This window comes from Ovis canadensis, chromosome 25 (assembly GCF_042477335.2).
Source record: "Ovis canadensis isolate MfBH-ARS-UI-01 breed Bighorn chromosome 25, ARS-UI_OviCan_v2, whole genome shotgun sequence".
Taxonomy (NCBI): Eukaryota; Metazoa; Chordata; class Mammalia; order Artiodactyla; family Bovidae; genus Ovis; species Ovis canadensis.
In genome coordinates, this window is record NC_091269.1 from 43,725,581 (window position 1) to 43,738,658 (window position 13,078).

The 13,078-nt window shown below is 53.2% G+C and overlaps 1 protein-coding gene across 18 annotated transcripts in view; it reads left to right on the forward strand.

Annotated features, from left to right (window-relative positions):
• Positions 1 to 13,078, forward strand: part of COL13A1 (collagen type XIII alpha 1 chain) — a 153,552-nt gene that overhangs the window by 72,680 nt on the left and 67,794 nt on the right. For 7 of the 18 annotated variants that reach the window (XM_069572480.1, XM_069572476.1, XM_069572479.1 and 4 more), the window contains exons 4-6: positions 499 to 534; positions 3,319 to 3,345; positions 6,082 to 6,132. In XM_069572480.1, coding sequence (XP_069428581.1) covers positions 520 to 534; positions 3,319 to 3,345; positions 6,082 to 6,132 — 93 coding nt within the window. In that variant the 5' untranslated portion in view covers positions 499 to 519. Of the gene's footprint in view, positions 1 to 498; positions 535 to 3,318; positions 3,346 to 5,960; positions 6,133 to 13,078 lie in introns of all 18 variants that reach the window. The other 11 variants (XM_069572487.1, XM_069572477.1, XM_069572481.1 and 8 more) reach the window with 2 other exon arrangements.

Genomic DNA, 13,078 nt, shown 5'->3' on the forward strand with positions numbered 1-13,078 from the left:
TTCTCTACCAAAAGAGGGAGGAATAAAACTTAATAAGCAGATTTCCAGAATGAGGAGATATAACCCCTGGCTGCAAAACAAAGCAGTTCCGTCTGAGCAGCTGAAACTCGTGATGCGGCTGAAGCCACATGGCGCAGTGATGGTGCCGGGTTGGTGGCGAGGAGGGGCAGGACTCTATTAGTAGTCTTTGCAGACACAGGGCTTGGGGAGGAGCTGGGGACCATGGGTGCTGTTCCCCAGCTCTGGCAGAAACAGAGCAAGGGTAGGGATGCACCCTTCTGTCAGATGGGAGCTGCCATTCACTCTCCCTACCTTGAAGCTGAGTGTGACAAGGATGCGACCAGTCTGTGGGGCTCAAGGGGCAAGTTCACCCACGATGCCTGGAAATCATTCCAACCGCCCAGGCAAGCCAGATCTTGGGTGTGTAGCTAGCCATGGGGCCCCTCACCTGCTGGCCCGGCTCCAGCCACTTCTAATTGTTTCTGCCTCCTTCATCAGGGGGACAAAGGTGCCATTGGGATGCCTGGACGTGTGGTGAGTTGGAGCATCTCTGCCCGCTCGGGCAGCCATTGCTTGCTTCCCTGTGCTGGCCTGGCCTGCAGACCACCCCACCCCCTAGGAGGCAGTTGGACCTCTCGCTTCTCCCCACCCAAGGCTGCTGCAGAAAGGACACTAGAGGAAGAAGGGAATTGTTTATTCCAACCCTTCAGATCTTGCAAAATGGCTTTAACTCTCCAGAGAACTGCCACGGCAAAGGAAAAATCCAAAAATGGCACGAATAAAGGCTCTTTGTCAATCACTACCAAGGACTCCCATCCACTCTATGCCCTAACCACCCCCACCGCCCCGAGACAGGCAGCTCACCCTCAGATTTATAGCTGTTCCTGCAACCATCCTCCAGCAAGAGCAGTGAAAGATGGCAGGAAACGCAAATGGAAAGTGCCCTTCAGAGACTACAGTGTAGCCAGCGTCTGGAGGCATCGTCCCTAGACAGAGGCTAATGATGAAGACAGGGCTTCCTTCCAGGCAGTGCCTCCAATCCTCATCAGGAAGGTGGGGGTTAAAACCTTCTTTTCCTGCTGAAAAAATAAGATGGTGAAACAGAAGACACGATAGGGAGCTTGTGTCACATATGGGAAGGTTAGCACTAGGCTTTGAGGGCCCAGCACCAGGGTTTTTCCTGGTGCTTGGAAAGGCAGCACCTGGTGGCTGCCTAAGGCAATGATGACCACACACCGGCCTCCCCGGCCTCCCAAGTCTAGGACATGGCCCGAGCTCCTCTCCCCGTCTGACCTCTGATTCCCCACCAGCTGCCAGCCTTAACCTCCACCCTTGTTTCCAGTGCCCCCTGACCAACCCCATGCCATCTCCCCATGTCACTCACATGCTTTGCCTTGTTTACATCACCTCTTGGCCTGGGCTGGCCTTAGGCCTGGGTTGTGCATGGCTGGCCTGGTGTGAGCCCAGTGCGCAGAGGCACCAGATCATAGCTAACACTTGAAAGTACTGTCTTTTGTGCTCAGGGCCTTCCACGCATCAGCTCATTCGGTCCTCCCAAGAACTACATGAGGCAGGCATGATGTCCACCCCCAACGTTCAGATGAGAAAACTGAGGCTCAGATGTTCAAGTGTCTGTCCCAAGGTCACAGGTCCAGGAAGTGGCTTGTTTTAATCCAGGCAGCCTGACTCTAGATCTGTGCTCCTAACCCTAATAATGGAATCCTGCCTCCCACCTCCCAAATCCCCTCCATGGGAACCACAGCTCTAAGGAGAGTCTGATCCTTAGGGTGAAGCCACAGTTCTAAGCCTAGGTTCTGGGACATTTCAGAGGTTCGGGACAAGGGTTCCATGTCACAGAGCTTTGAGCTCCCTTGGGCCACCCAAGAATTGTCAAGACAGGGAGACTGGCAGCCCTGGACCACCCCGTTGGGCGGTTCTCCCTCCGCTTCCCAGAACACAGCACTGTGGCATCCCTGCCTCACCCTTTCTCTAGGCTTCAGCTCTCTAAGCCCAAACCCTGAGTCCCCCAAGCTGTCAGCGTGTCCTGTGTAGAGTAGGGGGGTGACATTCAGCCAGCCTTTCTCAGGGGCTCACTTTGGGAAAGCCTGGGCCAGATTCATTCTCCACCGCAGCCCTCTGAGATCCCATTTGTCTATGAGCACGTTGAGACTCAGTTTACCCAGGATTGGGGTGGAGCTGGGTCTGGTACCCAAGACACCCAAGTCCTTGCTCCTGACAGGTAAGCTTCAGGAGTCTCTACCCTGTGTGCAGCCGCCAGCCTGCCGGGAAGCCTGCAGAGTGCAAAGCAGCCCCTCCAGGCCTGCCCCCTCATGCCCTCCTTCTTGGGCCCTATGGATGTATCTCCCCAGGAAGTGTCCATCCAAGCCTTGTTCTGACCACAGGGGGGCAGGGGGGGCAGGAGAAAGAGCGACAGGAGGTCTCCCCATTTCCTTCTACACAAAGCTATTTTCAAACCACCTTGGCGCTTTTATGCTGCTTGTGCTGTTTCAAACGTGGCAACGGGCCCATTTGGCTGCCCCATAGGTGTCCTGGCACGGGCCACCTGAGAATACTGGGGTGGACGATGGGTGTGAAATGCCTGAGATGTTCTCGTGACTCACCAGAGATGGTGCTCTTGGCTGCTGTGAATGAGGGTGGGTTGGTCACCGTGGGTCCAGGGGTCCTTGGCCATGACCCACTTCCCTCTGCATCCCGGACGCGTCCTCCCAGATGTGTGTGCTTCTGTCTGTGCTCCTCGTCGCATCTTGCCTGGGCACCCCTAACGACTCCTGTTGTGTCTAGCTTGGCAGTTTCGTGCTTGGTGTTTGGCTAGACCTTCAAAAGGACTGGGCTGCACCTCACCTCACAGTCCTTGAAAGTCTCTCCCATGCCCACTCCCTCCTCAAAAGACCCAGGCTGCTGGGGCCACAGCTCCTCAGACACATTTCTGGCCTGGGTGGTCTCTCCTTCTTTCTGTCTCTCTCTGTCTGTCACATACACACACACACACAACATGCACGCAGATGTCAAGAGGGCTTCTTAAGGTCCCTGCCACTATTTCCTTCCTAGTTATCTGGCTGGGGCCAGCCTTTGGGCTGAGACAACAGCTGTCCACGAGCTATGCTTGTCAGACTCGGGACCTGCTGAGTGTCAGCATCTGTGTTTGGTTTTGTTTCTTATTTCACGGTGATTTCTTGTGTTTGGTCATCATGCCATTAACACGAATTCTTGCGCGTGTGTCTCTCTCTCATCCTTTCTTTTTTCTCTCCGTCCCCCCTCTCTCTTCCCTGCACCCCATGTTGCATGTGATCGCCCCAGGGAGGAAAGGGCCAACCAGGCGAGAAGGTGAGTCCACACTTTCCCCTCCACACCAGTGCCTCCACCCCCTGGAGTCATGGGGGGTGCTTTTGGAAGCCCCCCATTCCAGCCCTCCTGGTGCACAGGCCCCAGTGGAGGCTGCCAGCCCAGCCTGCTCTGCCCTCGCAGCCTCTCACGGCCGGGTCTCCTAACAGCCTCCACCCCATCAGGCAGCAGTGGTGGGCGGAGGTCCCACTTCCCTGACTGAGGTCCCACTTCCCTGGCTGAGGGGTCTCTGCTGCCCATGGGGGCTGCACATGGCCTCCTGGCACTGATTTTGGCCTTAGACAGTCACCCTTCCCAGAGGTGAGGACAGCACCAGCTGCTGTTGTATGTGGCTGGTCCTACCCCCATCTGCAGCCCACCACTGCCCCCTCAAACCGAGACACTCTCTTTGTGCTGCCCCCTGAGAGAGTCCCCCCGCAAACGCCCAGACAGACTCCCGGGGTGTTAGAGTGGAGTCACCCAGGAAGCTAGACGCCAAAGAAACAGTCCTCTCCTGGAACTGGGTGGGCTCTGAGGGATTATAGAGCAGTGTAGCTAACCAGCTGGCTCTCGAGATGAGGCCCAGAGTGGGTGTGGAGCTTGCCCAAGGTCCCACAGGATTAGAGATGACCAGAGGGCTAGAAGCAGACTCCTGGCCCCAGCGCCACACTTCCTTGCTTGGACACCGCAGTGTGTATTTCTGCAAGTCTCCCCATCTCCGAAATGACAATGACAACAGTGACGACAGCAACAACCATATATTAAGCGCAAACTGTCAGGCGCTGTTTTAAGCGGTTTACTCTGTAACAGTAACGTCCCAGGTAACAGTGGTGTGGCCCTTCCAGGGAGGCTTGGTAGTCCCATTTACATGAGAGGGAACTGAAGCACAGAGAGGCAGGGTCACATACCCGACGTCACACAGCAGAAAGTGACAGAGCTGGGGACTTCCCCGGCAGTTAAGGCTCGGTGCTTCCACTGCACGGGGCACAGGTTCAATCCCTAGTCTGGGAACTAAGATCCCACATGCCTCATGGCATGGCCGAACAATTTAAAAATAAAAATAAAAAACTTTTTTAAATGATAGAGCTGGAAAGGATTCCCAGGGTGCCTGACTCCAGGTTGAACTCAGGTCCCTAACCACTGTGCTATGCTGTCTTCCAAGTATAACGAAGACCGGGTCTCACCCTCACGGGCGGTTAAACCACCCAGGGGAAAGACAGGGGACATGATCACAGTATAAGAATAATAGCAGACACTTGTTAGCCCCTTCGGAGACCCGGCATTCTTTTAAGCATTTTACACCATTATCTCATGAAGTTTTCACATCTACCCTATGAGACAGGTGCTATTATCTCTGCATTACAGGTAAGGAAACTGAGGCAGAAAGAAGTTAAGTAGCCCAAGGTCAGCCTGCACGGAGCAAAGCTGGGCTTCAAACCCAAGCATTTTGGCTCCTACCCATCACACTATGTTGCCTTGTATAAAAATTATTACATAATTGCAATGGAATAAACAGCTACTTAATTTGAATTCACTCTTCACCTGCGGGTGAGGCATGACATTTTACAAATGTATTTCCGTCCCTTGCCCTGTAAGGGCAGCAGAGCTTCTCTCAGCATCCTGTTCACAGAGGAGATATGTGGGCTCAGAGAGGTTCTGTGAGGCAGAGCAAGACCTGCAGGTGAGGCCTGGGCATTTCCTGGACTCCTGGAGGGAAGTAGCATCCTGCCATCCTCCAGCCGGGCACCATCAGGATTCTTCTGCCAGAACATCACCTCTCATCCCCACCTGTGTTCATACACCCTTCATCCTCCTTCTGTCACACTTCCCCAAGCTCCAGCACACACAGGCACACGCACACGCACACGCACACACACACACACACACACACACACACAAGCTTATCTAGGCAGCTGGACCGCATGGCACTTTGAGCCTCCAGCCCAGCATCCACCATCCTCTCTGGGCTGAAAACTCTGCTGCAGGCTTAACCCCTCTGTGTCACTCCACACCAGGACTAGGAGGCCAAGGCAGCTCTAACCTCCAGGCTCAGGCCTGCTGGGCCCACACAGCAAGTGTGTGTCTTGTCCCCACCTCTGTTTACAGCAGCTCCATCCGGGGGCGGGCTGCTGTCTGACAGTTACAGGGTGTGCAGCTGCGTGGGCACTGGGGACTGGGGAAGAAGGCTCAGGGGGTGTGAAGTTTGGCTGGGGCTGCAGCAGGCTGGGGAGCATCCTGAGCAGGGCCCTGTGGGGACGCCTCTAGGGCCTGAGCAGCCATGGCTGAGCTGAGTCTCCCTCCTTGCCTCTCTCCCCCCACCCCCTGCTCCTCCCTCTTCCCCATCACTGCACGGCATCCTCTTCTCCCCACTTCCTGGCCTGGGGGCCCACCGCCCTCTTTCTCTGGTCCCCAATCATGTGCTGTCACTCATATCTCTTCTCTCCATTCCTCCTGCTTCCCCACTGCCCTTCTTGATCCTTCTGGAATGTTCCATGCATCCTCTTTTCATCTCCTCTCCTGTGAGTCCCTCATCTTCCTCCACCTCCTCTGCCTCCTTGTCCTGCGGTCTCTGGGTCTTGGGGTCCCCCCTCGCCCTCTCTGCCTTCCCCACCTGCCAGCTTCTCCTTTTTGTTCTTCCCCCCTCCCCTCCCCTCCCCTCCCCTCCCCTCCCCTCCCCTCCCCTCTCCTCCCCTCCCCTTCCCTCCCTCTTCCCCTCCTCCCTTTTTCTCTCCCACACAGGGCGCCCCAGGAGATGCCGGCATGTCCATCATTGGTCCCCGTGGCCCCCCTGTAAGTGGTTTTTGCCCTTCTTTGGGATGGATGGATGGGTGAGTTAATGAGAAGGGCTGGGTGGGGAGGGGGGTACGCAAGTCCTGGCTGTGCCTCTGGGTGTGATACCTACCGCATGGGATGCAGTCAGCCTGGCCAGGCCTCAGTGCTGCTGTCGATGTCAAAGAAAGTAGCCTAAATCCGCTTAAGTTACACCCTCTTGGGAAGGTTCCTGAGAGCCGATCCTTTAGCCACGAAATGACAGCAGTTGTGAGGCGGCCCTGCCGTTTACAGGCAGAGGGAGGAAGTGCTGGCTTTTCTTGGGGTGGGGAGGCGCGGTGCTCCAGCTTTCCAGAGGAAAGCCTTGTTTCCAGATGCCCAGGGAGCAGCTACCCCAGAGGCCTGGTTCCCTGACCCAAGCTCCCACTCCTGGTCTTGGCAAAGCCTGCCCACCACTCGCCCACAGAGGCTCTGTTTTGTGCTTGGTCTGGGTCCCAGTACCCTCTGCCGAGTGGCCGGGGGCTTGGGAAAATCGAGAGACACTTCCCCTCCAGTACAGTTCCTTAGGGATCAAAAGGGGGGCTCGGGTGATGCTGTGGGAAGATACCGTGACTGTGGGAAGGAGGACTGACTGTTTTTCTCAAAGAGTGTCCGACCCACGGGGCTTCAATCAAATCTCCAATTGTCAGAGCAGAAGGGACCTCTCAGAAGGGGAAACTGAGGCACAGGGAGAGGAAGAGGCTTGGCCGGGGTCCCGCAGATGGAGAAGGATTAGAACCCAGGACCCTTGGCCCCAAGGCTCCGCCCATAGCAACGGGCTGCCGTCTCCATGCTCTCCTGGGCTCTTTTGCTGACTGACCATGCATGGGAGGGGGAAGGGACGTGGAGGCCTAGCCTCAGACTCCCAGAGCCTCACCCAGTGGGTGGATGAAGCCCTCTAACTTATCCCCCTGTGTTCAATGGCAAGCAGGCGTCTTCTACCCACAGACTAAGGAGAGGGGTCAGAGAGCAAATTGCTAAACTCTGTCCAGGGGAGGGGACTCTTGGACAGTCAGGGAGGGGCTGTGGTGAGAGCTGGGAGTAGAGGGGCAGAGCCCAGGAATTTTAGCAGGGGAAACCAAAGGACAGAGTGGGGCTGGCAGGGCTGGCCGGTCAGGGGCCTGGGCTGGAGGCAGGGATTGAGGGTCCTGGGCTGCACAGACAGGCTTCAGCAAGGTTTCCAAGGCTCAGATCACACAATAGTGCTGAAGACTGACACTTTGCGCTTACTCTATGGCAGTATCCTGAGACCGTTACACATAGAAGCTCACTTAACCCTTACGAGAACCTCACAGGGAGGTACTATGAGCACACCCATTTTACAGACGAGAAAATCGAGGCCCAGAGAAGTTGAGTGACTTGCCGAAGGTCATACACGTGAGTGGGGCCTTGCTAGGCTATGACACTCAGCCGGGCTGTGTGCTCAGAGCCTGCCCTCTGACCTCTGCTGCTGTAGCAGACCACCCGGCCACAGAGTTCCCATCACCTGTGTTTCTGGGCTCACGGGCTGCTGCCACAATTGACTAAGCCCCCTCGTGTATTGGGTATTCCTGACAAAGGTGGTATGCAGCTGGAGGGCAAGGCAGGAGAGGGGAAAGTCAAAGAAAGACAGTGCCCTAGGTTCCAAAGGCAAGGACCAAGCCTGGGGTGGGCCTGTTAGGAGGACAGGGGAGTAACACAGAATACGGGCCGTACCCCTTGGCCACCATCTCTGCCTGCCTCCCTGTCTGACACAATGCTCCATTTGCGTGGATCAGGCTGGTCCTCTCACACCCTCTTAGCTGCAGCTTTCAGCAGGCTACGTAGAGGTGGTTGAAAACACCCCACATCCAGAGAATAAGGGCAGAGGGCGGGGTCTGCTTTACCCAGCACCGCCCACCCCCAACCTTCCACCCTGCTTCTGGCTCAGCGTGCATAAATATAACCACCACACTGGACTTGGTTCCAGCGGTAAGAAGTACTTTCTATTTCCAGTAATAGTGACTGCATCCCTCTCGTGGACACCTGGAGACATGCTGGGTCCTAAACTGAAAGATCATGTATGTGCTGGTCTTCAGCTCCCAGGAAAGCTGCGAGGCAGGCCCTGCCAGCCCATTTCCCAGAGAGGAAAAGAAAGGTGCAGAGTTGGCCTGTGGTCACCTGGCTCCTCAGTGCTGGAGCTTGGTTTGGGCCCAGTCAGCCTCATTCCAATGCCCACGTTGTTTCCCCAACATCCTCTTTCATGTTTTAAGTTCAACTGTTTAAAAAGGACATTCACCTTGAGGAAAAAGCCCTCCCTGTGAGAGCTTGGTTGGTGTTAAGAGAGGCTTCATGGCACCAGAAGGCTTGCCCAAGCCCAGGGCCCTCTGACTTTGGCCTGTGAGTGACCATCACAGAGCTGGCTGGTCCCACCCCCACGGAGTCCTCAGTAGACACCAGGGCGGCCCCTGCAGCTCCTCCCAGCAAGCCCCCTGGAGCTAGTGAAGGTAGGGGACCCCAGAAGACCAAGGGACCAATGCAGTCAAGGGGCGGAGGTCAGGTGGGCAAGCCCTCTGTGACCGGTGATGATGGGGAACATATGGCTTTCCACTCAGCCAGGAAGGGCCTTGAATACACACTGCTAATGAGAACCAGCCTTGCTGCTCTAGGGGCCACCTGCCTCCTCTCTTGGAACTTTAGAAATGGTCTTTGCAAAGGGGGGACCTCCACATACTTTGGTGAAGGATGGTTCAAGATGCCAGAACAATGGGCCCCATTAAGCTGAGCTGGAGGCTGGGACCCCGAAACGCTGGCTGGCCCTGCAGGCACTGGAAAGGTCATCAGCCAGGCTAAGAAAGCCCACCATCTCAAAGGAAGCTTGTTCCTTCCCAGAGCCCCTAGCTTTTCTTCAGAGGCAAGAAAGAGCTGTCTAAAGTTCCAGCCCTCAGTCACAAGGAGACACCCTACAGCCAGCTTGATACCCCTGCTGGATGTGTCTTCATTTATTCATTCCATTAATATTTGTCAGGCACCGACTGCATCCTAGACCCTGTGTAGACGATGAAAACCTGACTGCACCCCACTTACCCTTTTGCAGAGAGAAACCACCCTATAGTGATTATAGTCCAGATGGTCAGTGCTTGGTTGGGAACAATTAGGGACACGGAGAGAGGCACCTGACCTGGGGTGCAGGCAGGCAGGGAGGACTTCCAGGAGGAAGAGGTAACTAAACTGTGATCAAGAAGGAGCAGAACTTCCAAGGCAGGTGCAATTCCTGTAAACTACTGGAGAAATGGGCAGAGTCCTTTCTAAAAAAATTATTTGTTTACTTGGCTGTGTTGAGTCTTAGTTGTGCCACAAAGAGTCTTCCGTTGCAGCACACAGACTAACTGGGGCACCTGGGCTCAGTAGTTGTAACACGTAGGCTTAGTTGCTCCGTGGCATATGGAATCTTGGTACCCCAACAAAGGACTGAAACCAAGTCCCCTGCATTGTAAGGTGGTTTCTTAACCACTGGACCACCAGGGAAGTCCCAGGAAAGTTTCTTCTAGAACAAAGCAAGAGCAAGGATGGTGAGAAGGAGGTTGTCAAGGTGAGCGAGGACCCAATTGTGAAGGACATGATGTCCAGGAGTTGGGACTTTATCCTTTGGGTTATGTTCTGCTAAGGGGGGACATGACCAGACTTGCAGTTTACAGAGCTCCTCTGATCCTTCTGGCTCCAGCACTGAGCATGTTTAGAAGAGGCTGCAGGTGCGGGGCTGGCTGGAACGCTTAAAATGGGCTGTAATGAGAGTATTTACAGAATCACAGATTTCCAGAAATTGGCAAATGCTGCACAAAGCAGGGCTCTCTTCCCTACTCTCTCCAGCGTGAGTAAGTAAGTGTTTACTAGCACAGAGTCCTGCTGAAAAGATGGTCAGCACTGACTTGGGGTGGGGGAGGTGGAATGAGGCAGGCTGTGGACAGATCCATGACTGGCCCTCTTTGAGAGGTCAGCCAGGAGGGAAGTTTCTCTCCAACCAGAAACTTTGGTTCGTTTGCTTTACCCTACACACACAGGCAGGAGAAAGGAAGGGAGGAGCAGACACAGGGATCCACCTGGCTCCCTCTCTTCCCTGGCCTTGAACTAAGGGAAGCGATTTTAGAAAGCAACGTAAAGCTTATTTCCCTTGTTCTTATATTGGTGTTGTTTAGTCCCTAAGTCATGTCCAGCTGTTTTGCAACCCCATGGACTGTAGCCTGCAAGGCTCCTCTGTCCATAGGATTTCCCAGGCAAGAATACTAGAGCGGGTTGCCGTTTCCTTCTCCAGGGGATCTTCCTGACCCAGGGATCGATCCCAGGTCTCCAGCTCTGCAGGCAGATTCTTTACTATCTGATCCACCAGGGAAGCCCTTGTTCTTGTATAGAAGGACATAGTATTAATCAGCAAATTAATCTACAAGTAAATCTATCATCCATAATTTTGACATGATTCTAATACCAGTAGATTTGGGGGTTGGTTAGGAGTTCAATGAAATAATATTCAATTTCATTTGGAAAAAAAATCTTGTAAGAATTTCAGAAACTTTTTGAAAAATAGAGAAAGGGGCATAGGAAGGAGAGGTATAGTTCTTCTACTCGATAGTAAAACGTATTGTAGAAATAGAGCAATTAAAACAACAAACAGAACAGAAATAAAGCTAAATGCATCTTGAAATTTGGTCCATGATAAAGACTTCACATCCCAATAGAAAAAGAAGATAGATTGTTCAGGAAATGATGCTGAGACAACTACAAACAGCTTAGAAATCAGAATAAATTTCAAAGGAACAAAATACTTAGATATAAAATATGCAGCCATAAAATCAGAGGACAAACATGAGCAAACATTTATATTTCTGAACTGAGGAAGGTCTTTCAAAACGTGACCTAAAACCCAGAAGCCATAGGAAAATATTGATACATTTGTTGACATAGACGCAGAGTTTCCATATGGCAGAAAGTATACCATAAAAAAGACAAACGCCAAATTGGAAAGAATATTTGCAACACAGATGACTCCCAGTTATTATTCTTGTCAAAGAGCTTTACTCAAATCAGTAGGAAGAAGATAATACGGTAGGAGTTACTGTTAAAGAATGCACACAGGCAGTTCCCGAATAAATACAGCCAGTCAATAACCATTGGAAGAGATGTCCACCTTCGGCACAGATGAGAAGAGATAGAAATTCAAGTCCAGCTTCAAGCCTCTCCACGTGCCTCGCCAATACCCAGCCTCTCCAGGAAGTGGAGTCCCGGTTTCCAGCTGGTCAATGACAACATCCTTCCCAAGATCTCCTGAAAAAGCCTTGGTTAGCCCCAGACTTGGCTCTGGGTTGGAGAGACGCACCCTGCTACCAGGGACGGCTCTGTAATTAGCAAACCATGTGATTATCCCCACCATGTAAATATTACCCAGAGCGGGACTGAAGATGTTTCTTGGAATCCTTTCCTCCTGACCTTTTCTTCGGGCCTCTCAGAGTTCAGCGTAACTGAAAGTTTACACTGGGAGGTTTCCGGGTTTTCTCCTTTGTGCTATTCTTAGCATCACTTATATTTGAGAGGAGAGAAGCCTGGGCCCTTCTGCTACATGAGTGGTATCTCCACCCTCTTGCCCTTTTGGATGCTTTCCACAAGCCCATCCCAGGCCCGGAGCATGCTCCAGTGTGCTACCCGCCTGACCAGTGCATGGATTCTACCCACAGGGACCCAGTCCCACCCAGCCTTGTCCCCTGAGCAGAGGCCTCTGGACACTCAAGTCCACACCTTCAAGGAGGACCCAAGCAGCCCAGAGAGGTTTCGTGTTTACAGCAGATGGACCCAGAGAAATCCTCCTCTAGATATGCGGTCTGATTTGAATCTACTGCTTGGCAAGGACAAGCCTCCATCGACCCTGAGACGTATCAGATCAAAAGCCAAAAGCAACCTTACTGAGTTCTGGTGCCCGTAGGTTCAGTTCAGTTTAACAAATTTCAGCTCAGGTTACCGTGATGATGGCAGCTACCATCTCAATAGGCTCTGAAGATATAATTGAATGACCCTGTGAGTTTATATAGCTAGTCCCATTCTATAGATGAGGAAACTGAGGCATGGGGAAGATAAGCGGCTTGCTCCAAGTCACACAGCCCTCGGTGGTGGAGGAGACAGGATTAGAACTCAGTCTGCCTGACTCAAACCCCAGACTTGGGAAGAGACTGAGGCCATCTCAGCCCAGGGGAGACTCCAAGCTTAGAGCTAGACATGTGAGGGATGTGGTGTGTCCAGGGACAGGCAGGTCAGCCAGGGTGTGCAGGCAGAGAGTAGGTGGGAAGGTGAGGCATGAAAAGAGCTAAAGTGGTGCACCGGGATAAGATTGAGGCTGACCTTGAAAGATGTGTGAGCAAAAGAGAACCCTGGCTAGTTCTTCGGATGGGGAGTGATGGGATCCAGGCTTCTCCACTCTTATCCCCTTGGACCTCCTGGTCACCCCACCCCAGCACTGGATCTGCACAGCCTCAGCCTTCTTCTCACCTCCATTCTTCTCCTTTGTCCTGAATCTGGATCATAAACCACTGGACTGTGGCCAATGAACCTGCCTCAAATTTCCAACCTGAATACCAATCTGTGTACTTTGTACCCTGGGGAAAATGGGCGTGATAGCTCTGTACCCCACAAAGATGGGGGGTATCCAGACATTGTCCAGCCAGGAGAACCCCACTAGCCAGGGTGAAGGGACACTGGACAGTGGATAATCTGACCTGGTCTGGCCTGAAAACACATTCCGAAGGTCAGTTCTGATATCCAAACCATCCTTAGATAGGTGGCCATGAGCACTAACTGTGTGAATGAAGAGGACTTGGACAATCACAGTCAAGGAGTTCAGTATGCTGTATGCTGAGTCCCCAGCATCCTTGCTGTCCACCCTGTTCCCACGTAGGGGTTCAGAGCATCCAGGCGGGCAAAGAGAAGC